At 46.1% G+C, this 26,923-nt stretch overlaps 1 protein-coding gene across 4 annotated transcripts in view; it reads left to right on the top strand.

Moving 5' to 3' along the window:
* The window catches only part of EDARADD (EDAR associated via death domain), a 92,897-nt gene extending 72,012 nt beyond the window's left edge, over positions 1-20,885 (top strand). For all 4 annotated transcript variants that reach the window (XM_047826383.1, XM_047826381.1, XM_047826384.1 and 1 more), the window contains 2 exons: positions 6,205-6,250; positions 20,164-20,885. In XM_047826383.1, the coding sequence (XP_047682339.1) occupies positions 6,205-6,250; positions 20,164-20,546 (429 nt within the window). In that variant the 3' untranslated portion in view covers positions 20,547-20,885. The remainder of the gene's footprint in view (positions 1-6,204; positions 6,251-20,163) is intronic.
* Positions 20,886-26,923: the final 6,038 nt, after the last annotated feature.

The following is a 26,923-nucleotide window of genomic DNA, read 5'->3' as shown; positions in this document are numbered from 1 at the left end:
CATGAGTGGGGACGGGGCAGAGAGAGAGGGAGACACAGAATCTGAAACAGGCTCCAGGCCCTGAGCGGTCAGCACAGAGCCCGACGCGGGGCTCGAACTCACGGACCGTGAGATCATGACCTGAGCCGAAGTCGGACGCTCAACCGACCAAGCCACCCAGGCGCCCCGACTTTCTGTCTTTTCAATTTGATTCCTCCAGGTACCTCATATAACTAGACTCACACAACATCTTTCCCGTTGTGTCTGGCTTATTTCGCTTACCGTAATGTCCTCAAAGGTTCATCTGTGTTGTCGTGTGGGTCAGAATTCCCTTCCTTTTTGATGCTGAATAATATTCTACATTTTTTTATTCCATGTATCTGTCAATGGTCATTTGGGTTGTTTCCATCTTTGTTCTTATCTAGACTTTTCTCTTTTGGCATTCAGGTCGAACCGTACCCAGGAACCATTCTTTCCCACAAAACCAGTACTTTAAGCTCAAATCTCATTCAGAATTAAAACAAGGCCTTTGAACAGAACTCTTCTTTATCATTTGTAAATCATAGTTCTTAGCTCCTAAGAAGCGCTTGGAGGAGTCAGTGAGCTAACCCCAAGCATCATGCACGTGGCGCATAGCAGGCACTCTGCAGAATTAAGTCCTTGAGAAATCTGGAAAGAATTAGGGAAGAATAAAGAGGGTGGAATGAGGAGGCTGGTTGCAGAGGTTGGCTTAGACCAGGGGAGAATTGTGTATGATAGGACCCCTGGAGGGGAAGGGGCAGACGTGCAAGGGAAGAGATGGAGTTGGGACCCCTTTAAGACCCCGCCTCATTTCCCCTGCCTTCCTGGGTTGCTCACAGCTAAGCCTGGTGCCGCTCTGACCCACAACTCTGTCCTCTGTGTTCCTGGATCAGTTTTAATGGGAGCAGCGAGATCTCAAGCTACAGCTTGTGCGGCTGAACATTATTCATTCCCTCAGGCCCCAGCCCCAGGTCCCAGGGATGCCACAGCCTGGACCTCTGTGCCCAAGTCACAGCATCCCGGCATCCTGGACTCCAGTTCCTAGAACTGGGCTTACAGTAGATTCCTGCCATCGGCAACCTCCTGAGGACTGTACTGGCCCTGGCTGTCCCCAGGTGTCATCTGCCCACATTCCCTACGGGTATCACACACCCCTCTGATATCCACGTGGAACCCGCAGTCCCCTTTTGGAAATTCTCCACGTAGGCTGCTTCCGGAACCATCACCGAACTTGCCACATCCTCTGTATCCTGCGTCTTGTCCGTGAGCTGATCCTCTGTCCCCTCCCTACCTCAGACCATACCTCAAGGCTGAACTGCTCCTGGAGGCGAGTCCCGTGTTGTAGCGAGAGGCCACCTTGTGACGCTTCTGGGTTCAGTTAAGTTGAACTAACATTTTTGAAACACGGTAACTAAGGTCAGTGCTAGGCAATATAAAAGTGGACAAGACCTGTCCCACCCTTTGCAGTAAGTACTCTTAAAAACCTCTGCACAGGACCATAATTCGAGGATACAGGTCAGGCCTTGAAGATGAAAAGACCCCATCTCTTTGGAGATAGGAGAAAAGGAGTGGGGGCAAATACATCGGCCGAGCCCTTTCTGGGATAGTAGGCACAAATAGGTACGGGGCCTTCAGCAGACTGGAAAAGGTTTGGAACAAGGCCCAGTTGGAAGAGAGACCAAGAATGACCGAGGAGAAGCTGAGACCCAGCTGAGACCAGATACGTGATCATATAATGTGTGAAGTTTGTCCCTTCTTTTTCCCAGCCATACTCAGCAATTTAGAACAAGACAGGGGGAAGGAAGGGCAGAGCTAAGTACTGGCCAGGGGCCCACAGCTGATGGACAAATCTAGGGTGTTTTTAAACCCATCCCTAAGATGCCGGACCCTGGCTGAGTGGACAGGAATCCAGGGGAGACCAGAACAACAGAGCTGGGATGGAGGCCACAGAATTGGTGGCCAAGGAGACGAGGCCAAGGAGCAGAGTCAGAGGGCGTGACGATGACATAGGGACAGCATCATGGAGAACGTTCATCCCCTGGTCTGGAGAACACAGACTCCACGCCATAGTTGTGTCTTCTTTCCTTCCTCCCTCCCACTCGCTGTCCCTTGCACAGATACTATGTGTTATCTGTCTCAAACGTGCTAATCACAGGACAGCATGGACAAGGGCCCTTGTCTGGTAGTCTGGAGTCTCCAGACTTCAAACTCCCACACCCAGTGTCGCCGTCCAATGGGGTGGCACGTACGGGTGTGTGGGAACACCCCGGGCACGTAACCCAGACTGGGAGTTTGCAGAAGGCTTTCCAGGAGGAAGTGACTTCTGAGCCGGGACCTCAAAGATAAGAGAAAGTGAGGCGGATAGAAAGGCTGGGGAGGCTAGCACCACAGACACCTCTGTGTCCTCGCCGCCCCCTGGTAGAAGCCGGCTTGCACGCCCACCTCTCTGCTAGAACCGTTCTAGGATATGGCCGCTCATCCCCTCACCAAATTTCGTCTCCAAACGGCCCCCAGAGCTTCCAGCCTTTCCCGGTCTTGATGCTGACTCCCTCCTCTCTGACCTCCCTTCTCTGCTTTCCTTCCTCGTTCCCTCCCCTTCCACCGAAATGTGGGTGTTGAAGTGCTCCTCAAGTTTGTGACCACACGTCTTGCTCTCCAGCGTCTCTCTCTCCTTCCATAATCCCGTCAATGTCCATGTTTTCCTCTCCTGCCCTGGCGTCCCTCAAGGACCAGCGCCATGTCTTCAACACACAGGGACATCTTGTGGTCTTACTCTTCAAAACTCGCCCTGGATTTCACCTCCCTTCACCTCGTGACTGTATCTCTGCAGGGGCTGTAGCTTTATCCCTTCCTCTCCCAGATGGATGGTCTGGGGTCTCATCAGTCGTCACCTCCAAGGCCATCTTGCTTTCCCCCACCACACCCCACCACCACCTGGCCTTTACATGCTCCCTAAGCGCCATGTACCTGTGCTGTACATGGCCAGGGGGAATTTCCTGCTGTGCTCCTGGGCAAGCATAGCTGCTTCCGGCCAGAGCTCCTTGGTGACCCCCCCCCCCCGCCCCCCAATATCTGTGAGATGGAGCCTAGCTCTTTAGATGGGCTTTCAGGCCTCAGTCCAGCCTCAGAGCGCCATCTCCTATCCCATTGCCTCTCATTGCCTTTGCTTCAGAAAGACTCCGGCTAAATGCCCTTGCCTCCAAGTGCCCACTGTCCAAATTCCCGGCAAAAGCTCATCTCAATATTTCTGGTTCAGAGATTCAGAGAAACTGCCTCTGGTTTTTTCTGTTGGAAGAAATGTCTCCTCTCTGACTTCAACTACACCTCCCTATTGGAACTCGTCCCCTTCTGCCTTGTATTTGGGTTATTTGTGTATGTCTCTACTGTCCCAGTACATCTGGGGGCAGGCCTTGAGGCCAAGGGTTCAGATTTTTTTTTTTTTTTTTTTTGTCTTTGCATATAGGTTCCAGCACGGGAACTTGTACATATTTCATTCTCTGTAAAGAAGGTTTGAATAAAGGCATGTGTGTGGTTTCAGTAAGGCCATTAAAAAATGCAAAAATAAGTCTTTTATGATTTCACTCTTTGAAAACTAACCTCATGGGGTGCCTGGGTAGCTCAGTGGGTTGAGCGTTGGGCTCTTGATTTCAGCTCAGGTCATGATCTCACGGTTCATGAGATCGAGCCATGCGTCGGGCTCCGTGCTGACGGTATAGAGCCTTTTTAGGATTCTCCCTCTGCCCCTCCCACCCCCTCTCTCAAATAAACTAAAGGGGTGCCTGGGTGGTTTGGTCGGTTAGGTGTCCAGTTTTGGCTCAGGTCATGATCTCGTGGTTGAGGAGTTCAAGCCCCACATCGGGTTCTGTGCTGAACGCTCAGAGCCTGGAGCCTACTTCACATTCTGTGTCTCCCTCTCTCAGCCCCTCCGCAACTTGCGCGCATGCGCGCTCTCTCTCTCTCTCTCTTTCTCTCTCAAAAATAAATATTTAAAAAAATAAATAAACAAAAGTTTTAAAATGAAAACTAGCCTAAAAGTAGCATCACATAATAATTAGAGCAAGAACAGAGATCGTTGATATTCTTGTATTATTCTGTCTCCATCAACCTTCACAAGTAATTCTGAGTCATGTCATGTCCCTTATCTCTGTCATGGGGATAATTCTGGCCAGACATCGTGTTCGGTAAGAATGTTCTCCAGGTGATAAGAAACCGAGTCATGTATGCTCCATCACGGAGTCTCCCATTAAAAGAGGGTTCACGTTTTAGCAGGAACCTCAGCTGTACCACGGAGGCTAACAGGTTTGAACACTGGTGCCTCTTAACTCCGGCTGAAGGCCCCGTTTCTGTTTCCTCCTGTGCATGTTTCCAGCTCGGTGAGCAGAACCGTGGCTCTTGATAAAAGAACATGCCTGCCTGGTCCTGCTGCGGCCGCGCAGATGTGGGAAGGCAGGTCCCTGCACGAACCACCGAACGGTGGCCCTGCCTGCCGTTGGGGAGCTTTAGCCTCCCAAAAGTAAAAAAGTTGCATAGAGACAGAGTTTTGTTCTTTCAAAAACTCCCTGTAACTCTTACAAACCATATGTATAGAGCGAGCAGTGTGCTTTTTATTCCAGTTAGGACGTTGGCAAGGACCAAGACTCAGACAGAAGCAAGAAATACTTAGACCTGGGGTGCCTGGGTGGCTCAGTCGGTTGGGCGTCCGACTTTGGCTCAGGTCGTGATCTCATAGCTCATGGGTTTGGGCCCCGCGTCGGGCTCTGTGCTGATGGCTCGGAGCCTGGAGCCTGCTTCGGATTCTGTGTCTCCCTCTCTGTCTGCCCCTCTACCCCAATTGTGCTCTTTCTCTGTTTCTCAAAAATAAATAAACATTAAAAAACATAGAAGAAGAAATACTTAGATTCGTTGAGGGGAAAAATCTAGCTGGTAAAACATAGGAATGCTTCTGGTGTGGAAAAACAATGAGGCCCGTAATTAGACAGCTGCATCTACATTGCTGAGACATGGAGATTTATGAGCTTGGAGTGAGGGGGGAAGGCTTCTTAGAAGATTAAGAGGAAAAAGACACCAGGGAATTAGCACATCTTTAAGGACAAAACCGAGAATGTAGAGCATCTTAGAGATAAGCTAATCTATCCTCCCCCTTAATCTACAAATGAGGATGCAGAGACCCGCATTGATAAATGATGGGTGCAGCTGGAGTAAATAAAACCCAGGGTTTTTGTTTGACCCAACACCGTGGCTTCTTCTGGACCGTGATGGCAGGGGTAATCCTAGCCGTTGAGAGAGGTTTTCATTGTATGAGGATGGAGTTAACATAAACAAACATGTACTGACTATGGTGTCCTCTGTGGACTTCATTGAAAACACACTCACACACACCCCCTTCCAACAAGGTCACGGTAAATCCCTTCATGTAGCATGCTGTATGGCACAACCTTGCTTGTAAAAACAGAACCCCCCCTCAGAAGGGCAGAAACACGATCCTCAGGAGATTTGCACACTGCTTTCTAACAGTTTCTCTTTGCTGTTTTGAAATATATTTTTAAAAAAAATAGATAATAGGCACCTGGGTGGCTCAGTCGGTTAAGCGTCCGACTTCGGCTCAGGTCATGATCTCACAGTCTGCAAGTTCAAGCCCCGCATCGGGCTCTGTGCTGACAGCTCAGAACCTGGAGCCTGCTTCGGATTCTGTGTCTCTCTCTCTCTCTGCTCCTCCCCTCCTCTCGCTCTCTCTCTCTCTCTCTGTCTCTCTCTCTCAAAAATAAATAAACATTAAAAAAGTATAATAGATATGGGAACAAATTGTAACCTAGACTGACAACAAGCCCAACAAAAAGTGGGTAGGGAATAAAAATAAGAAAAAGAACCCCTAGCGTGAAAGAAAAATAAAACAGCACATTGTTTCATGCATTGATACCTTTTTAAAAAATAGAGTCACTCATGTAACTTACATTTGTTGAGTGTCTACCGTGTGTCAGGCACTGTTCTGGGCACGGGGTGGGGGTGGGGGGCGCAAATAGACAAGAGCCCCTGCCCTCCAGGAGCTCATAGAGGGAGGTGAGCGATACTGTTCTTAAGCTCCATCACCACCACCCCTGCCCCCACCGCCTGCCAGGCTTTGGTGGAAATGTAACTAAATTGGAAAATTGATAATATCTCCACAAATGGGAATGATTCTAATGAAGGTTGCTTTCTGGTTTTCAGGGAGAAGAAAACGGCTTTCCAGACAGTACTGGAGAACCCCTTTCAGGTAAACAATTGACTCCACGGATGTCTGGGCTTCACTGAGAACTGGCATGGCTGAATTAAAGATAATTTAGGAATATGTTTATCATTAACTTTGAAAATCTGTATTACAGCCTAGAGAAACTTTCCAACCACCGGTCATGGTGAACTGCAAGGAAATGTTAACCAGATTTCACAAAAGCCTTCAAAGAGCCTTTTCTCCGAGCTAACCCTACTGTGCGCAGGGGCGGGGCACAGCTGGGTTCCCAGTTGGACAAGTTTAGGATGGGGCAACAGAACAGAGCAAGCAGACCCTTCTCCCTCAGGAGTCCTAGGAGGCTTGCCATTGCCGGAAAACTGGGCCAGGTGGAAGAAAGCAATGGGGCTTAGGTAAACCAGGTCAGCACAGGAAGGGCCAGCATCCTCTCTCGGTACCTCAGGCACTCGGTTAGCCAAGGGGACCCTCCTGACACCTGGCCATGTGCTATCCCCTACCCTCTTTCTGCTACCAGTGTGTTTAACCAAAGAAACATGAAGGATTGCGTCCTTTCCCACTTTTTATTGTAAGATGGAAACTCTGGCAGTCTTTAGATTCCTTATTAATCAATCTTGGGGAAAATCTGGAGTGAGCATTAAAATACGCTACCAAAAGAATAATGCAAAGGTATAGAAACCTCACTCATATTTTCTGTATCTTTTAAAACACATATTAAATGACCTGAGTCATCAGAGTTTTGTTTCTTTCTCTTCTAATGGGAGGGTGGTGGACCCTGAAGTCCTCAGGATAATCTCACCAATCCTACCTAGCCTCTGCCAGTGTAACCATGCTGAAAACCAGAACATGTGTTGTATAATCACCTTAGCCACAGTGATCTCTGGTGGTGATCTCTGGTAGGTGATTTTTTTTTTTCCCCTTCAGCAGATCTATATTTATTAAGGACCTACTGTGTGCCAGGTTCCCTAAAGAGGCCATGTGGCAAAAGTATAGTTCTGGGAGACAGAAGTGGGGATCCTGGTTTCAATGCAGTCATTCCCCTGCTGAGATTAGAGCAATCAAAAGAGAAACTGAGCCAGATGAACTTGCATTAGAGACTTCCCACCAGTCTCATGGGACAGGCCCAATGTCAGGGTCCCATCCGGACACCCCATTGGAACTTGTCTTCCTTGGGCCACACCCCTCCCCTACCAGAGGCTAGGACCACTGGCCAAGGATTATCCCTCTTCCACAAATGCTACAGCAGACAAGCTCAAATTAGAAGCACCTAGCTGGGTGATGTGAGGAGGAGAAGGCATCTTTGTATACAAGCAGCCACTTTTTTTTTTTTTTAAAGTAGGTTTCATGCCCAGTGAGGGGCCCAGTGCAGGGCTTGAACTCACAACCCTGAGATCAAGACCTGAGCTGAGATCAAATGTCAGATGCTTAACCGACTGAGCCACCCAGATGCCCCTCCACTATCCTATATTTTAAAAATTTCTTTTTTTTTTTTACCGTGCACCTTTTTTTTAAATATGAAATTTATTGTTAAATTGGTTTCCATACAACACCCAGTGCTCATCCCAACAGGTGCCCTCCTCAATACCCATCACCCACCCACCCCTCCCTCCCACCCCCCATAAACCCTCAGTTTGTTCTCAGTTTTTTTATCAGTCTCTTATGTTTTGGCTCCCTCCCTCTCTAACCATTTTTTTTTTTCCTTCCCCTCCCCATGGTCTTCTGTTAAGTTTCTCAGGATCCACATAGGAGTGAAAACATATGGAATCTGTCCTTCTCTGTATGACTTATTTCACTTAGCATAACACTCTCCAGTTCCATCCACATTGCTACAAAAGGCCAGATTTTTTAAATTTCTAACATGAGTTAGAAAAAACTCTCCCCCAAAACTTTAACTTGTATATGTACACAGCCTATATATATATATATATATATATATATATATATATATATATACATAACCATTTTATATACACAAATGTATATATAAAGATGATCAGATGTAGGCAAATGCATAGAATGAGAGGTAAAATAACCAAAGAAATCCATAAAAGGCCAACTGTTATCGATCTGGGTGTTAAAGAGCATGATTTCTTTTTCCCCATGCTCATCTAAATTTTCAGCTTTTCTGCAATAAGCACATGTTTCTTTTCTAATTATAAAAAATCTATACACTTCTGAAAGACTAACACCCTGTACACTAATGTGGAATGTGAGCTAAAATGAGAATGGATAGAGCTGTTCAGGAATATCTAGAAACCTTTATGCATTAAGGTTGTTATTAACTAATAGATTAATCAATTTTCAGTTGTCTCTTAAAAATTTTTATGTGTGTCAAAATGGAAGAGCTTCAAAGAGAGTAAACTTTTCACAGTGATAGTCATAGCAGGTAGTGTTAGTGCAAGCAGATTGCCATTGAAGTCAACATCTTTAGCACCTAGCACGGTGCTTTGCACACAAGAGCAATCAGGTGTTTGGCTTAATTTTTGTTTTTGTCTTCGTAAACAAGTAGATGAGAGACAGTAACTTAATGGCCTTGCTCTTGGATAAACTGGTGAAAACAGATCTGGATACAGTAAAACCTCGGATTGCGAGTAATTTGTTCCGTGAGTGTTCCTCAAGACGAGCAAACGTTTCTAATAAATTTTAAATTGATAAACGAGCAATGACTTGTCGTACAAGTAGTACATGACGCTGAGGGTCACATGACCACAACCGAGCCAATGGTTCTTCTCTCTCTCTCTTTCTCTCTGTCTGTGGGATTGTGGATGGTCATCTCCCATGCTTGGATGCTCGGTCTCAGGCCATGGTGTTTGGCAGAAATCAGTGATCTTTCAGAATGTTGGAAGGTGCCCACAACGGGCACTACTGTGTTTTTGGTCACTTCAAAGCACCTCTGGACAGTCCTTTGTTTTTCCAGACAAGAGTGAGCTTAGGAATGCTTTGCTTCCTTCTAGGTCAGGCTGCCTGCAGATAGAGACCCTTTCCTCTGCTGCCTTATTGCCAGTTACATGAAATACAGTATATGGCAAGAGTCTGTTAATACTGTTCTGTAGCAGTGATTCTGTTAGTGATAGTGAAAGTGGTCTTACACAATAACCCTCCTCTCTCTTGCCTCCCACACACCAGACACGAAGGCTTTCAAAGGTAAGTGCAGGTTAATTTGTTTATTTTTCTTTCTGGTTTGTATTTTCTTTATTATTTTGCATTATATTACAGTATTGAATCATTTTGTATGAATATTTTTGGATTATGGAACGAATCATCTGAGTTTCCATTCTTTTTTGAAAACATTTTTTGATGTTTTTATTTATTTTTGAGAGAGACAGACAGAGCATGAGTGGGGAAGAGGCAGAGAAAGAGGGAGACACAGAATCCAAAGCAAGCTCCAGGCTCTGAGCTTCCAGCACAGAGCTCAAAATCATGAACCACAAGATCATGACCTGAGCTGAAGTTGGATGCTCAACCGACTGAACCACCCAGGTGCCTGAGAGTTTCCATTATTTCTTATGGGGAAATTTGCTTTGATATACAAGTGCTTCAGACTATCAGCATGTTTCTGGAATGAACTCTGCCCTCAAACCAAGGTTTTGCTGTATTTCAGTCATTGAAGGAGAATAGCAAGCTAAGTAAGATTTATCTTATTGTTTTAGTCACATGCACTAATTCCCTACTTACTGTGTACCAGCCCCAGTTCGAAGCACTTTAAAATGTGCTTATTAGGAAAATTTGCTTAGAAAAAAGTGCACATGACAGCTCTGAGTTTACTTTCCTTACCGGATGGATGTGACAGAAGCGATGCTGGGTCACGTGGCTCGTGCTTGGTCTCACAAGTCGTAAGTGGGATTCGAGCCCCCGGCCTGCCGGGAGCTCATTTCCAGCCACCACATGGGGCTGCCCCTCTACTGGTCAGATGCCTCGCCTGGGTAGTGCACACACTGAATGCCGAGTGTCCTACCGCGGGGTCAGCGGTATCTCAGGTAGAGTCTTAATCTGGAACAAAGCCAGCATCCACCCCCCTCCACCAAAGTCGGTCTCCGCCAAAGACCCTGTCCTAGAAGGAGGGGTTAGACAGACGTGGGAAAGGACAGCTCACAGTTTGTAATCAAGGAAAGAAAAAGAACACAAAGCAGAATCAGCCACCCCTAGAAAAGCAAAGCCCCCTCTGTGGAACCGTTGAACACGGAAGCAAACAGCCACAGGAGGCAGAGCCCAAGACCGAGGATACTCCTTGCGATGCCTGGGTTGAAACGGCAACACAAGTGACGGCCTGTGTACCCTGCTGAAGGAAACCTTAAAGGTGTTCGATGTTCTCATACAGACTTTCGAAATGAAAACATTGGGGCATGAAAGGAACACGAGTCAGTTCCAATCAAGAGAGTATCCCTCCGGTTGAAAACACACAGAACCTCTCCTCGCCCTCCCTTTCTGAGAAAGCGGTAGCTGTCGCATGGTCACATGGACCACGGCGCTTTCTGTACCTGTTCTCAACGCCTGGCCAGTTTCCCGAGGATGACTTTCTGACCACCTTGCATAATTCAGCACTTGCCTGATCGGAACCGAATGTCCCCAGAGAGATGAATGTAAACTAGGACTTTTATTTTTTTTATTTTTCTGGTTAGGCCCATTAAATGGCACTTTGTTAATGTGTTGGCACGACATAACTTCTGAGTCCAGATTCACATGGAATTCTGTGCTGAATTTTTACCCAGGTCCTTTCTTAACATAGGTTCGTTTCCTTTTGAAAGTGCCCTCTACCTTCTGAGTTTGTGTGATAACACAATTGAGGCACGGTGTGATTTGCCAGCCTAGATCCTTCCAATTTGTCAGTTAGACTCCCCAGTGCTGCCGCCGACATGATGTCTCCTTAAAGGGGTGTTTTAGAGAGAGAGAGAATGAAATTATATTGTTTTTCCCTTCGGTTAAGAGATCAAACGCCCACCAAAAGCCCTTGGGGTAGTTTCTTGGGAGATAAAAATAGTTCATCATTTTCCAGCTCAGAGCATATAAACCACCTCTGATGAATAATGTGGTGTGTGTGTGCATCCCAATGATTTATCAAAGCCATAAACTGACATTTTAAATATATTTCTTTCCACCCACATTGGAAACCACACATAGGAAAAAAGCATGAATTTATACCCTTAACACACACAACTGCAGAAGTACTCGACTCTGCTTTGACCCTAGTTGGTATTTTCAGGCTCCAAATCGAATAGTTTATAGACCCCTGGGATAGAGTTATTTTATTTCAGGATCACAATATTTTGCTATTTGCAAAGTTGCCAGTATAAAAAATGCTTCCCGTTTAATTGTCTGAATTAACTCAAGACCTAGTCACCCCGGGGAACGTTACTATCAATGATCTAAGAGCGAGCAGTGGTCCTGAGCACACTGGAGGGAAACACCCGTGTGGTAATAGTTCTCGAACAGCCAGAGTGTACAAGATAAAACGGAACTCACCCCTGCAGGGAGACACGTTAAGTCAGTCTGTGATCCACTGCCAAAATCCTGGCTGGCGCCATTTTCTAGACCCAACTAATCATGACCTTTGTGGATCCTGGAGTCCTGTTCCAATCCACAATTAACTGTTAATTGGCCATTATTTTAAACCTTGCCAGCCCCAAGCTGGAGTTAGACCCTGCACCGTCGGACATGACCTGTTTCTTACCATTGTTTTAAGTGACATAGACCTACCTCGTCAGTGAACGTTCTTGAATCCTGGACTCTTCCTTAAAGTGTATGAAAATGTGTGTGAGAGAGACGATAGAGCACAGGGAGAGAAGACCAAAGACACCCCACAGGAAAACCCATTCATCTACTCTTGAGGGTGGAGAAGTGTTATCTGTTCAAAGACTTAACGACCAAACCGACATGCCGTCTCGCGAAGAGAAGTAGCAGCTCTGATTCGAAAATGTCATTTGGCAGGCCCTTCTGGCCAAGAACTTACCCTGCAGATGTCCTTAAGGCAATGGTTTTCAACCCTGGCTGCATATTAGAATTCCCAGGAGAGCTTTTAAATATCCCATGTCTGCCTGCACCCCACACCAGTTAACTAAGGATCTCGGTAGACGATCCCTGGTCAGAGTCAGGATTTTGTAAATCTCCTTGGCCGGGAGGGTGGGGGGGTGGGTCAGGAGGAGTTCCTTCTTGCGGCCAAAGGTCCAGAACGAGTGCTTTTAAAAAGGCTCTTGGTTATGCTTCCTCACCCCCAGCTACTAATCCTTTGTTGCTCACCTGTGCACAGAATGAAGTTTCAGTGGATGATCTCATTTAATCCCCTCAGTAACCTTGGGAAGTAGATCCCACTGTCCCTGGTCAGAGAGTGAGGCTGTGGCCTTAGCAAGCTCATTACCAGTCCAAGTTGCACACCTGCACCGTGCTAATGGGCATTGACTGTCAGCTGGGGTGTCTCTAAAGCTCTTGTTGTTGATTGGTCGTACACAGTGTGTACTCTTTCTCCATAGCAACCAGGCGTCTTTCTTCTGCCTTGTATGTGCTCAGCACTAAACAACAAAAAAAAGCTTCAGTTCATCTGAAATTTTTTAGATAGCTCTTCTTAGGCTGCCCAGAGCTTTCCAATTTGTTTCTCTAAGACACACTCTTCACTCATTTGATTTACTCAACAAATATTACTGAATGCCTCCTGTGTGCCTGGAGCGAAGTGGTGACATCAGACACCAAAGTCTCTTTCCTCTTGGAGTTTAATACTAGCTGGGGGTGACAGGCACTGGGAGTGACAGTCATTACATATGGTGGTAGGTGTACCGTGAGGAAAATAACGAGGGGAACAGAATTTTGCCTGGTAGGGGAGGGTGCTGCTTTAGCTAAGAAGATGCACAGAGACCTGAACAATGCAGAGGAGCCAGCCGTGTGAAGATCTGAGGAAGGAGGACTCCGGGGAGAAGAGCTAGCTGGTGCAAAGGTCCTGGGGCAGGGCTGAGCTTCATGTTCTAGGGACAAGTGCGGGCAGGGAGAAGCCATAGAGAAGGAAGTGAGCTGGGAGATAGCAGCAGAGGCCACACTGCGTGGGGACTCTTTTTCTTTACATATCCTTAAAAAAATGTTAAATCTAACATCTTTCAATAACATTTACATAAGACCTGACAGAAACGCCGTTACATCATTTATCTCATTCAACTCATGGGAGACAGAAATGATCATTTTAATTTTATAGATGAGGAACCTGAAGTCCGTACACGTTAAATGCGTGGAGACGTCAAGCTCTAGGAGGTTGGAGGGCTGAGATTTGAAGATGCTGCTCCGTGCAGGGCTGGTCGTATGTTAGCCATTCCATGAATGACCGTTGTCCCGATGAAAAGACACTGAGGGGAGCCTGGGTGGCTCAGCTGGTCACAGTGTCCAATTCTTGATTTCGGCTCAGGTCATAATCTCATGGTTCAGGAGTTCGAGCCCTGTGTCGGGCTCCTGACTGATGGCGTGGAGTCTGCTTGGGATTCTGTCTCTCCCTCTCTCTCTGCCCCTCCCCTGCTTGTTCTCTCTCAAAATAAATAAACTTTAAGAAAAAAAAAGACAGAAGAAAAGACATTGAGAAATCTGGCATTTCTTCCTCTGACAAAGTCTCCCCGAGTTTAAGCCAGTATTCAGACTAGACTCACAGAGAGCAAGTCTTTCCAGGGTTTTGGTCTCTAAAATAAGAAGTCATCATAAATTAATGGTGCGTTCCATTCTTGCTTTGCATCAGCAGAAAATACACAAGTCAGGTGTCCAAATATGGCAAGTGAGGACCCTCATTAGTAGAGAATCTGAGTGAATTTTTATACATAAGTAACTTCTTTTTTGAAATAGCCCTCTCCTCTCTGCCCCCAAATCTAGAATCCCCTTGTATCTTAAGACCAATTCTGTACTGTTTTCCACCAATATCTGTTTATTGCTCAAGAAACACAAGCAACATTCCTTTTCCTTTATTATTAGTTCTTCAGGTCATAAGATGCATCAGATAATAAGAACAAATCTGCCTTGTCTCCTGGGGAGAAAGTATAGTTCTCATTCAATCTTTCATTCATCTGGCAGACAATTTCTGAACTTCACCTACACAGCAACCCTGTGCTTGTTTTTTGAGAGGCATCAAATAATATTCCCATTTTTCCCCATTTCTGATGAAAGCTTCTTCGGTGCTATGACTCTCTCCCCCCACAATTGTTTCTCCCCCAAGGCATCACCCAGTCTAGCGTTTTATGTGCACTATTACATGATAGGTGTTTAAAGCAGGGCAGGACAAAATGTGTTCGATACAAAACAAAACATGTTCCTCCACTTCGGTCTGCCAGAGAGCTAATTATAGTTTATGATTCCAAACGGCAGCTTCACATTCGCTACTGTTGCCAGTTCGGGTAGATTTCAGTTCACGGAGTGGTTTGTGATTTGTGTCATGAGAGATACAAAAGGAAAACTTCAATAGCGTTTTGGCACGTCATGTGTTGTAAAACAGACTGATAAATGGTCAGCGTAATTGTTCGAAGAATAAAAGCTTCTCTTACGCTAGAAGGCTTAAAGGAGCTTCCCAGGAACCTTACTGATGTCTTTCTTCTTTGTTATATTATTTATTATTATATTATTTTTATTCTTCTTCACTTGACCTTAGCCAAAAGGCTGAGAAGTGATTATCATTCTCCTCCTCCTAATGGAGAAAACTTGCCAACCCTGAATCTGACACAGGAGATGCTGGGGAGGACCTTCGAACATCAATACATTTAATTCTGGACTTTGAGATACAGATCCTCCTTTATTTTTCTGGACATTTAAAAATATTTTTAAAGTTGGAGCACCTGGGTGACTCAGTCATTGAGCATCCCACTCTTGATTTCAGCTCTGGTCATCATCTCGAGGTTCGTGAGATCGAGCCCCACATCAGGCTCCATGCTGAGCCTGAAGCCTGCTTCAGATTTGTTTCTCTCTCTCTCTCTCTCTCTGTGCTCCTCCCCTGCTTGCTCTCACTCTGTCTCAAAATAAATAAACATTTAACAACTATATTTTTTAAAGTATCCAAAGAAACACAATCATATAAAAATTTAGGAAATATCCATTGTTAACGTGTGTGTTATACATACTTCCAGACTTTTTCTGTGCCTGTGAATATGTATATAATATATGCTTTACGTGGATATGAATGACTATACCATTTGTTTTTTACAAAAATGGAATTAGGCATACTCTTTTTTTTTTTTTAATGTTTATTTATTTTTGAGAGAGAGAGACAGGCAAAGCACGAGTGGTAGAGGGGCAGAGAGAGAGGGAGACAGAGAATCCGAAGCAGGCTCCAGGCTCCAAGCTGTCAACACGGAGCCCAACGCGGGGCTCGAACTCACGGACCCTGAGATCATGACCTGAGCTGAAGTCAGATGCTTAACTGACCGAGCCACCCAGGTGCCCCTAGGCATACTCTTTAGTAACCTGCTTTCCTTGCCATTTGACACAATATTGTGCATTTGACTGTACCTTTATTTTTTTTAAGTTTTATTTTGGTTTTTTTTTTTTTTTTTTGTATACTTATTTTGAGAGGGGAAGAGAGAGAGAGAGAGCACGCTCGTGATTGGGGGAGGGGCAGAGAGAGAGAGGGAAACAGAATCCGAAGCAGGCTCCAGGCTCTGAGCGCAGAGCCCCACGCGGGGATCAAACTCACCATGAGATCATGACCTGAGCCAAAGTCAGACACCCAACCAACTGAGCCACCCAGGCGCCCCATGACCCTATCTTTAAATAAGAGCAAAGAAAATTGCAAAATTTCCCTTATACCTCTTTTAGTGAGAAATCACCTTTACCATTACCAAGTTTGTTTTTTAAATAAACTTCTGTCCCATCGTGCTAAAGCCTTACTTCTTAATACATCATTATTAATGTGGCTGAAGAATAGTTCCATACATGGAAATGTAATGCAACATTTTTAAACTCTAAGATGTGGAACACATTGCAGAAAGATCTGGATCTGGTCTTGGGCCGTTTAAGGTGTAATGAATGAGGAGCCAGAAAACCACACAGAACATCTCACTGCAAGGCTGAGTCAGGAGATACAGACAAGGTGATGGGATTCTGTGAGGCAGTGTTCTGGGCATTGGCTGGGGAGATTTCATGCAATGGGTGAATCACGTGGGGTCTGTAAGGTGGCTGAGGGTTGAGCAGAGAGAGAGAAGTTAAACAGAGGGAGGGAAGAGAGAAAATTGATCAGAGAGAAAACACCACGAAAGACATGAAGGTAGCAGAATATGAGCTGTAATTTTTCCACCTATGAAATTGACAAACATGGTTACCCGTCGGACTTCAGCTCAGGTCGTGATCTCACAACCCATGAGTTCTACATTGGGCTCTGTGCTGGCAGCTCAGAGCCTGGAGTCTGTTTCAGATTCTATGTCTCCCTCTCTCTCTGCCCCTCCCCCGCCGGTACTCTGTGTCTCTCTCTGAAAAATAAACATTAAAAAAAAAAAAGAAAGAAATTGACAAACATTTTTTTTTACTTGGTGCTGACAAAGGTCAAGTGAGATGAACCCCATCGCTGTTCCCTGATTGGAGTATAAATTGGTAACCACTGTTATTTCTGGAAAGCAGTTTGGGGCTCATGCATTGTCAGCTGTGGAATGCTCATACCTTTGAGCCTAATGATCCCATTACTGGGAAGGTGAATAAAGATGTGGCCAAAAGTATATACGCAAAGGTCTGCATCAAATTGTTCCTCATTGTCATGAGAATTTGTGAAAACCCTAAATGGTGAGTAGTTTATACAAAACCTATAATGGTATACAATTTCCAAATTTTCTACACCGAATTGATGTTAGTCTTTCTTTTAATCTGAGGTAGGTTTTATAGGACGGATGAAGTTCAGGGAACAGAGCAGTCCAGCTTGTCTAGAGCACAGGTTATATTTAAGGAAGTCATGGGAAATAAGGGGCACCTGGGTGGCTCAGTTGGTTAAGCGTCCCACTTCGGCTCAGGTCACGATCTCACAATTCGTGAGTTCGAGCCCCGCGTCGGGCTCTGGGCTGATGGCTCAGAGCCTGGAGCCTGTTTCCGATTCTGTGTCTCCCTCTCTCTCTGCCCCTCCCCCGTTCATGCTCTGTCTCTCTCTGTCCCAAAAATAAATAAACGTTGAAAAAAAAACTTTTTTAAAAAGGAAATAAGACAGGAATTGTAGCATGGAGAGTTTCCAGTAGAGGCTGGGACGTGGTAACTGGTTGGATACAATGAAAAAGTCTGCAAGGACACCAGGAAACTGCCAGTGTAAATAGGGGAGGCAGAGTCCTTTTGGTGCATGGGGTTGGGGGGAAGTTACTGTATCGTCTGCCCTGAGTTGGAGATTCATCTGGACATCAAGAGGGGCTTTCCAGTGGTCAGTTCTGGGGTGCAAAAGAGCAGTTATGCACTCATGCATTCACTCAGCAAACAGTGCTTAAGCGTTTGCTGTATGCTAAGGGCTGTGCTGGGTCCGGCAGATGCAAAAAGAAGGGGCCTTCCATTACAGCGGGAGCCGCCCGGTGGGGGGTGTTGGGAGTGGGGGAGGGGACCGAAGGGAGGGAGTGTGGACGGGGAGAGCTTAGTGCTAAGAACAGTACCAGAGCACTTTCTTGTACCTCTCAAGGACTCAGCAGTGAGACAGGCGGAGATCTCAGCGTGTCAGACGCCAGGGGAAAGGATGCAGCGGGGACATGGGGGTGTTGGGCCTGCGCTGTCAGAAGGAACCTTCCGGGGGGATGCAGCCTGCCGTGCCATGTACAGTGTCCAGAGGGACAAAGGAGCATTGGGATCAGTTCCAGAAGCAGCCATATCTAAGGAGGGGCTGGGGTGAAGGGGGGCAGCCATGTCTAAGGGGGGGCCGGGGTGAAGGGGGGCATTAGAAGCAGCAGGAGGGGTCCAGGTGACCTTCAAAGTCAAGTGGGGACCTGCGTGTTCATGTGATACGCTGTGCTGGTTATCACAGAAACAACACACCGCTGGAGAAAGTTTGGAAAACAGAAGCGTAACCCTACCGAATTAAGATAATGACTGTTACTATTCTTGTACATTTCCTTCCAGAGTAATAGTAACATAGAGTTTTCACATAGTTCTAACATAGAGTACACACACATCTTACATCTTGCATTTTTCACTTAACATTATAGCACGAACATTCTCTGGGTTGCTACACAGTGTTCATAGTTACTTAACTAATATTCCGTCAAGTTGTACAACAATTTGTTTCACGAGCCCCTCCTCTTTGACATTTGTTTAAACAATGGATAATAAGGATAAGACTGTAATTAAAAATTGTCATACATAGTCTAGAGTATCTCTTATTCCCAGAAGTTATGTTAACAGGTCAAAGAGCATGAGCGTAATCTTCATGGTCCTTGTTGTCATTTGTATTTGCCACCAGATCGTTCCCAACGATCACCAAAGTGACGCCCTTTTTTTCCAAATTCCTTACTTTCCTAAATCGGGAAGTCCAGGGCTCAGTGTAGTAAAGGTCATTATAACCTCCCAGAATTTTCCAAGCTAGAGATCTCTAGCATAGCGTAGCTATTAAAATCCATGGGGCGCCTGAGGAGCTTAGTTGGTTAAGTGTCAACTTCAGCTCAGGTCACGATCTCAGGGTCCGTGAGTTCAAGCCCCACATTGGGCTCTGTGCCGACAGCTCGGTGCCGGGAGCCTGCCTCAGATTCTGTGTCTCCCTCTCTCTCTCTGCCCCTCCCCTGCTCGCTCGCTCTCTCTCTTCTCTCAAAAATAAGCATTAAAGAAAAAAAAAGTGAAAATCCCTAGTCAGAAGGAGCCAGGAGACCTAGTGCTGATGTAGAATTTAAGTCACTTAGGTTACCATGTTGTGCAAACCCACTTGCAACTTTATTGTAAAGGACTTCTCTACCCCTTCCTCCCCCTCCTAACATGCTTCCTAGTATTAAAGTGAGCTAAAGATGACTGATGGAAGAATGTTGCCCTTCCTCTGGGCTGGGGCTGTGCCCTTCTTGGTGAGGCTCAGCTCAAAAGCCTCCTGTTCATCCAGCCCCCTGTGCACACCTCAGGCTGTTGGCTCCGCTTCAAAGGCAGCCCCGTGGGTGAAGAAAACACAGATAAAGGCAAAGCGATGATAAGGTGGCCGTAAATCTGAAAAGTACGTTTTCTGGCATTATCAATTATCACTCCGTTTCAAATATGCATATGGGGTGGATATTCCAGTTTTCAGTGTGGTGTGTGTGTGTGTGTGTGTGTGTTTAAAGGCCTTTTAAAACATTGCACAATCCTTTATACCCTAATGTGCTGTGTGTTTGGCATTAAAGAGCTGTCAGGGCTGACTTGTAGCTTGGAAAGGGTAAGGGTTGAGGTACAGGCAAGTATGGGCTGGTTTACTCACGGGACAGAGTCTGACTCCCGCTGGTGACCTGCCTACAGAGAGAGCCTTGCTCCTCGGATCCCAGATTTTGGTCCACACTGTCACAAATGCACAATGTAAGACACAGGGAGTCTCCAAAAGAAAGGGAAATCGACTGTATAAAATCTTACTAGTGCATCCGGCAAAGCAACCCACCCTTGGTTGTCAAGAACACCACATTTGTTGGGGCGCCTGGGTGGCTCAGTCAGTTAAGCGTCTGACTTCGGCTCAGGTAATGATCTCGGGGTTCGTGGGTTTGAGCCCCGCGTCGGGCTCTGCACTGACAGCTCAGAGCCTGGATCCTGCTTTAGATTTTGTGTCTCCCTCCCTCTCTCTGCCCGTCCCCTGCTTATACTCTCTCTCTCTCTCTCTCTCTCTCTCTCTCAGAAATAAACATTAAAAAAATTTTAAAAACACATTTGTTGTGGGGGTCTACAGAAATGAGTATTCTGAAACATTCCTCTGTAAGATACAGTGTGTGGTATCTACACCAGTGCTGTTGGCACTCGAGCAGGAGAATAAAGGACCGAGGAGATGGACGCGTGCGCTCGCTGCCTTGCTGACGTGGGGACTGTGTTGTTTGTTTCTGCAGATATAAGCAGAGGCGAGTCCTGCAGGGAGGACTGCACTTGTTCCGCCTGCTCGCTCCGGGCCCCCACCATAAGTGACTTACTCAATGACCAGGACTTACTAGACGTCATCAGGATAAAGCTGGATCCGTATCACCCGACAGTGAAAAACTGGAGGAATTTTGCAAGCAAATGGGGCATGCCCTATGACGAACTGTGTTTCCTGGAGCAGAGGCCTCAGAGCCCCACCTTGGAGTTCTTGCTCCGGAACAGTCAGAGGCCGGTGGGCCAGCTGATGGAGCTCTGCAGGCTCTACCACAGGGCCGACGTGGAGAAGGTCCTGCACAGGTGGGTGGATGAGGAGTGGCCCAAGAGGGGGCGTGGAGACCACCCCAGGAACTTCTAGACCTCTCCGCTTCCCGCTGGCCTCTTTGGACATTGAAACAGCCACAGGTTAAGGAGGAATGTGGATCTGTTCTTTCTTAAGGGTTTAGGATGAGGACACATGACAGTGGACATTGGTTTTCCCCAAAGCTGGTGGTTTGTTTTTTTTTTTTTTTGGAGGGGTAGGTTGTGTTTTGGTGGTGGATTTTTGTTTGTTTAGTTTTGCACATCTGTTTTAATTTAACATTTGAATCTGGAATTGGGAAAAATACTTTGTAGACTCACGTAGGGACCAGGGCCAAAGACTACAATCAGAATGGACTCGTGCCATGATGAAAATAAAATTATCCTCTCCCTTAAATACTGTGGAAGATTGAAATAAGAACTAAGATTGTTGATGGCCCCAGTTGATCATCATCCATAGGATCCTTCATGCTGGACGGGACGCCCACAGCTTAGAAGAAACATGAGGGACATTAAAACCTTGGTTTGTGAGTATAATTCGTGCCGGAAACATGCTTGTAATCCAAAGCACTTGTCTGTCAAAGTGAATTTCAAGAACCATTGGCTCAGTTGTGACCATGTGACATTCGGCATCACGTACGACTCGTATGGCAAGACATCGCTCGTTTATCAAGTTAAAATTTATTAGAAGCGTTTGCTCGTCTTGCAGGGCACTAGCAGAACGAGTTACTCACAATCCAAGGTTTTACTGTACTTAGGTGAAGTAGCAGGATATTGGTATTATGGGGCCATGCCTTCAGACCACACGTGCCGTCTTTTTTATTCAAATGCTTTTGTCATCCGTGCACTGTCAAAAATGTCATCTGCTCAAGTATTTTTGCAAGAAATAAAAAATAGTGGTTTGGGGAGGAAAGAGTCAGGAATCAGGAGGGAGAATAAGGACCTTAGGAAAGTGTTTCACAAAGAGAGTACACAGAATGCCCTTTGTTACCCAAGACTTTTTAAAAATTAACTTAATATGTACTTTTCCATCTTCTGTGTAAGGCTGAGTGTTTTCACCCATGAGATCAAGCTTCGTTAAGAAACGAAACTCACCAGGCCCAACGTTGGAATGTAACCACTTCTAGTACCTACTGTCCCAGCTGGATACAGGGTCACGAACAAACACTACACAGAGGTTTAGCCAAGAATGGGGAATCTTTCACGCTGACGCTGGGGCAGGAGATCGGCATTAAAATCCAACTTTTAAAAGATTTCACACCGAATGAAAAATTGGTTCCAAAGAATATCTGATGTTCTTAGATGGTTTTAGGGGGAGGTGAAGTGTGGTTGATAGAAGGGTTTGCTGCTGGAAAGATGGGAGGAAAAAGCCCTTTCCCTCCTGCCATCTCCCCCCTCCCCCCTCCCCCCTCTAGGTCTCCACTGTCTCCAAATGGAGACAGAAAAGAGCAGGTGGTCCTCCACCCCCAACCCCAGCCATCGTTCCCACAGTGGGAGGATGGGAAGGTTCCCTTATTCCCAGAGACTCCCTCCACCCCCAGTGACACAAGAGAGAGGGACAGAGCCAGAAGAAAGGGCAACCTGGTGGAGGAGAGGATTGGAATAACAACACCCCCACCAAGGCGCCCTCCCTCCATCTTCCCTGGTCTTCCCTGTCACCACCACCCCCCCCCCCCCCCCAGTTCCCAGCTCAGTGGATACTCTGCTCTATTGAAACCCATGGCACATCACACACCACCCTCGGTGGCTTGGAGCAGTAGCTGGGGGACGTGGCCTTCTAAATTTCCATTCAGTAGGGTCACAGCTGCAAATTTCATAAAAAAAATTTAAGTTTGGGCCGCCTGGGTGGCTCAGTCGGTTGAGCATCTGTTGGCTCAGGTCAGGATCTCACGATTCATGAGTTCGAGCCCCACGTCGGGCTCACTGCTGTCAGCACGGAGCCTGCTTTGGATCCTCTGTCCACCCCCCCTTTGCCCCTCCCCCCCGGTTCTCTCTCTTTCTCTCACTCTCTCAAAAATAAACATTTAAAAAAATTTAAGCTGCTAATATCCCAGATGTTAAATCTGGAGAATGGTGAAAATTTTTCCCATGAAAACACTTGTTACACGTGGTGATTAGGTTCTTTAGAACTGTCAGTTTTGTATTTCACAAATTTCTGAATTAAAAGTTTTTCGTAAGCCGGCTTGGGAATGGTCCCTGTTGGCACTACTTCTGGACATGATTCCGATTTCAAACTCAAAATTTCTTTTTTTTTTAAATATAATTTATTGACAAATTGGTTTCCATACAACACCCAGTGCTCATCCCAACAGTGCCCTCCTCAATGCCCATCACCCACTTTCCCCTCTCCCCCACCCCCCATCAACCCTCAGTTTGTTCTCAGTATCCAAGAGTCTCTTATGGTTTGCCTCCCTCCCTCTCTGTAACTTTTTTCCCCCTTCCCCTCCCCCATGGTCTTCTGTTAAGTTTTTCAAGATCCACCTATGCCAAACTCAGAATTTCAATCTCAAAACAGACTTTGAACTCATCATCGTATCTTGAACATGGCTGTTGTTTGTTAATGTCAGCTGAGTTTACCTGTGAGCTGGATCAGATACCTTAACGGGCACCTGGGTGGCTCAGTTGGTTAAGCGTCCAACCTTGGCTCAGGTCATGATGTTATGGCTAGTGAGTTGGAGCCCCGTGTCAGGCTCTGGGCTGACAGCTCAGAGCTGCGAGCCTGCTTCCGATTCTCTGTCTCCCTCTCTTTGCCCCTCTCCCGCTTGTGCTCGCTATCTCTCTTTCACTCTGTCAAAAATGAGATTGTAAATAAACATTTAAAAATAGGGAGAACATTAATTTGACATTTATTTAAAAAATGTTAAGGTGGAATTTAGGTGATTCAGGTGTGGGCAGGGCTGAGTGTGTTCCTTTACGGTCAAAGTCAGGACTTCCAGGAAAACAGTGTGAGCACAGGGTATCACCCCCTTATCTCTCCTTTTGGCATCATTATGTCCAAAGTCCTGATTGCTAGTAATTTCCACCACTGGCTACGAAGGCTTAAAATTCCTGTTTGTAACTGCATGGGGGCAGTGCTAGGGTGGACAGGATTTTTGTGTGCGGGGGAGTTGATGGACACGTGCTGTTTGAATTTGAATTTACCATGATTTGCCCATCCTCAACATCTGTATGGTGGCATTTGAGTTCACGAAAAGTTTTAATTATTAGAAGTATGATATTAGCAGAGAGAAATTTAACTAAAAGGTTTTTTTCAAGTCAAGTTCATTCAGCCCCTAGACTTTGATTAAAGGTAGGACAGCTTTTCTCTCTCTTCCATACAGACATATCAAAGAGGAATTCTCAACTGAAAGAGAACCAGAACTCCACTGCCTAATAAGCCAAAATAATTTTCAAGTTAATTTTCAGCAAATAAATAGAACAGCATAAATATGCCGAGACTCCACAAAAGAGAGAGTGGAAAAGAAGGAAAGCGCTTTTCTGGTTAATTGATCAAATAACTTAAAACGCAAGTTCATTACACCTAAGAGTTTTTCTCATTATGCTGCTCCTAAGGATCTAGGTTAAGTTGACCGCGTTAGAAACGAAACTGCTTGTAACGAGGTCCTTTTGCTACTGGGAAGATGAAATCACTTCAGCTAAGTTCCAGGAGATGGTCTTCCGATAGTGTTACGGAGCGAGGCTTTATGTTACGAACCAATTTTATTTGCTTGCGTAGAAAATCACCGCATGAGAGAGAGGGAGGCAAAGTCACGATAAACACCACACACGCCCGAGACACATAGACCCAGAGGAAGGCTCGTGGAAAAGGAGGCTCACATAGGCACGCTTTCCTTAAAATTTTTAAGATTTAAAATGGTTAGGGCTTCAATTGTTTGCCAGGATTGCCCACCGATATTTCAGGACACCCCGTATGGACAAGTCGCCCATTGTGGTGACGCTGAATAACATTTACTCAGTAACATGGGAAATTTGCAGTAACAGACGTCAGTTTTTCCTGGAGAGTAATTTCTGTGTGGGACTGCCCTCTGCTGGAGCATAGAATCTGCACACACATCCTTTCTGGTTTGGCTGTTGTCCTCAGAACAGCCTAGAACCAACCTTGTATTCATTATTGGTGTTATGTTAAAACCCTTATACATAGCCCCGAGAAAAGATAGGAAGAGTGCAGTTACTTTATAAATTGACATAAGCAGAATGAGGCCAGCATATTTGAGATGAGGGTCCAGTGGCCTGAAGATGTCCATCGTCACATAGCCCTGTCATTCAGTCCCGTATGTGACCAGTCTGTTCTTTTTTTTAAACATTTTTTTTTAATTTTTTTTCAACTTTTTTTTTTTTTTTTTTTTTTTTTTTTTGGGACAGAGAGAGACAGAGCATGAACAGGGGAGGGGCAGAGAGGGAGACACAGAATCGGAAACAGGCTCCAGGCTCTGAGCCATCAGCCCAGAGCCCGACGAGGGGCTCGAACTCACGGACTGCGAGATCGTGACCTGGCTGAAGTCGGACGCTTAACCGACTGCGCCACCCAGGCGCCCCGTGACCAGTCTGTTCTAATAACAGTTCCACGGTCTGGGAATTGTCAGTAAGACCCTTCCTCCATGTAGATTTACAGTTAGCTATTTGTGGGTCCTTTATAATTTATAGTATAAAAAATAGATCCTTTTAAATACAATATTAATAACTAAGGTCTAGCAGATTTTCTTTCCCTTTCTTTCTTAAATCAATAAATGTTTCATTTAGTCTTGACCCAAGACCATCCTCCTTATAATATTTTCTGCTTCTGCCCTTCCTGTTCTAAAATCTTCCTCTCGGAGTGCCTGGGTGGCTCAGTCAGTTAAGCGTCAGATTTTGGCTCAGGTCATGATCTCACAGTTTGTGAGTTCGGGCCCCGTGTCGGGCTCTGTGCTGACAGCTCGGAGCCTGGCGCCTGCTTTGGATTCTGTGCCTCCCCCTCTCTCTGCCCCTCCCCTGCTCATGCTCTATCTTTCTCTCCCTCAAAAATAAATAAACATTAAAAATACATATTAAAAAATAAATACAGTACAATCTTCCTCTCCTTTGGGGCCGTGTCTCTGCTCTTTGTGTTGCTCATTTTAGAGCTAGTCCCTCATTTCTCAAGTCCGATTTCCTCGCTGTGCCCATGGCCTTCTCCCTCCCAGCCGTGAGCTAATGTCTGCTTCCTTTCTCCCTTGCACATGCAGATGCAGTTTGTTGAATCATCTTCCGTATGTAATGACACTCTGGGCCTACTAGTGTTAAAAAATTGTTCCCTCCGAAACATTGTAACCGAAACATATATGACTACATCCGCTCCAAGAAGTGAGGAGAAACGTTCACCCAGTTTGTTGCATGATTTCCTGCTTGCGAATTCACACTCCACTTCCGAGCCCTGTACACTTGGGTATAAATGGATGAGAGCAAGTCTTGCTTCTTCGGGGTCTAGAGACGCCTGTGTTGGGGTCCCTGGGTGGCTCAGTTGGTTGATCTTCCGACTCTTGATTTCGGCTCAGATCATGATCTCACAGTTCGTGGGGTCGAGCCCCGAGTCGGGCTCTGTGCTGGCGGGGTGGAGCCTGCTTGCGACTCTCCCTCCCTCTCTCTGCTCCTCCCCACTCACGCTGTCTCAGTCTCTCTCAAAATAAATAAATAAAAACTTGAAAAAAAAGAAAACATTTATAGAGAAGCCTGTAGCCGTGGTGCCATACCATGCGCGGCCCCGGCTGGAGCCTTGGACGGGTGGGTGCCGCAGCTGGGGAACTCACCACCTGGACGCCCACAGCAGAGGGGGGCCTGTCGTCTGCCCTCCTGGGGCTGTGCTTAGCTGAGTATGCCTGTAGAAACGAACGCCACCCTTCAACTGAAGTGATCAAAGCAGTCAACGGTGCAACTCGAGATGAAATGGTTATTAACCCCTTTGGGAATGTAAAAAAGGGTAGCTTCGGGGCGCCTGGGTGGCGCAGTCGGTTAAGCGTCCGACTTCAGCCGGGTCACGATCTCGCGGTCCGTGAGTTCGAGCCCCGCGTCGGGCTCTGGGCTGATGGCTCAGAGCCTGGAGCCTGTTTCCGATTCTGTGTCTCCCTCTCTCTCTGCCCCTCCCCCGTTCATGCTCTGTCTCTCTCTGTCCCAAAAATAAATAAAAAACGTTGAAAAAAAAATTAAAAAAAAAAAAAAAAGGGTAGCTTCTCACGGCTCCCCAAGCTGAGCCGTGCCCTTCTGTGTCCCGTGACAGCTGGCCATTCCTTTGAGGCATGCCTTCAGAGGCTTCCGGGAGGACGCGTCGTCAGCTGATAAAGGCAATGCTTTTAAACTACTGAATTTTTGTGATACTCTATTTATATACCTTAATGGCATGCTTTTTAGGCCACCCTCATTTTGATCCCTTGTATGATTTCGTATTTGTCTTATAAATAACTAAAGATTATCTTGACTATAATA

Source organism: Prionailurus viverrinus, chromosome D2 (assembly GCF_022837055.1).
Source record: "Prionailurus viverrinus isolate Anna chromosome D2, UM_Priviv_1.0, whole genome shotgun sequence".
NCBI lineage: Eukaryota > Metazoa > Chordata > Mammalia > Carnivora > Felidae > Prionailurus > Prionailurus viverrinus.
The sequence above is the reverse complement of the archived record's forward strand: the minus strand, read 5'-3'. Positions and strand labels throughout refer to the sequence as shown.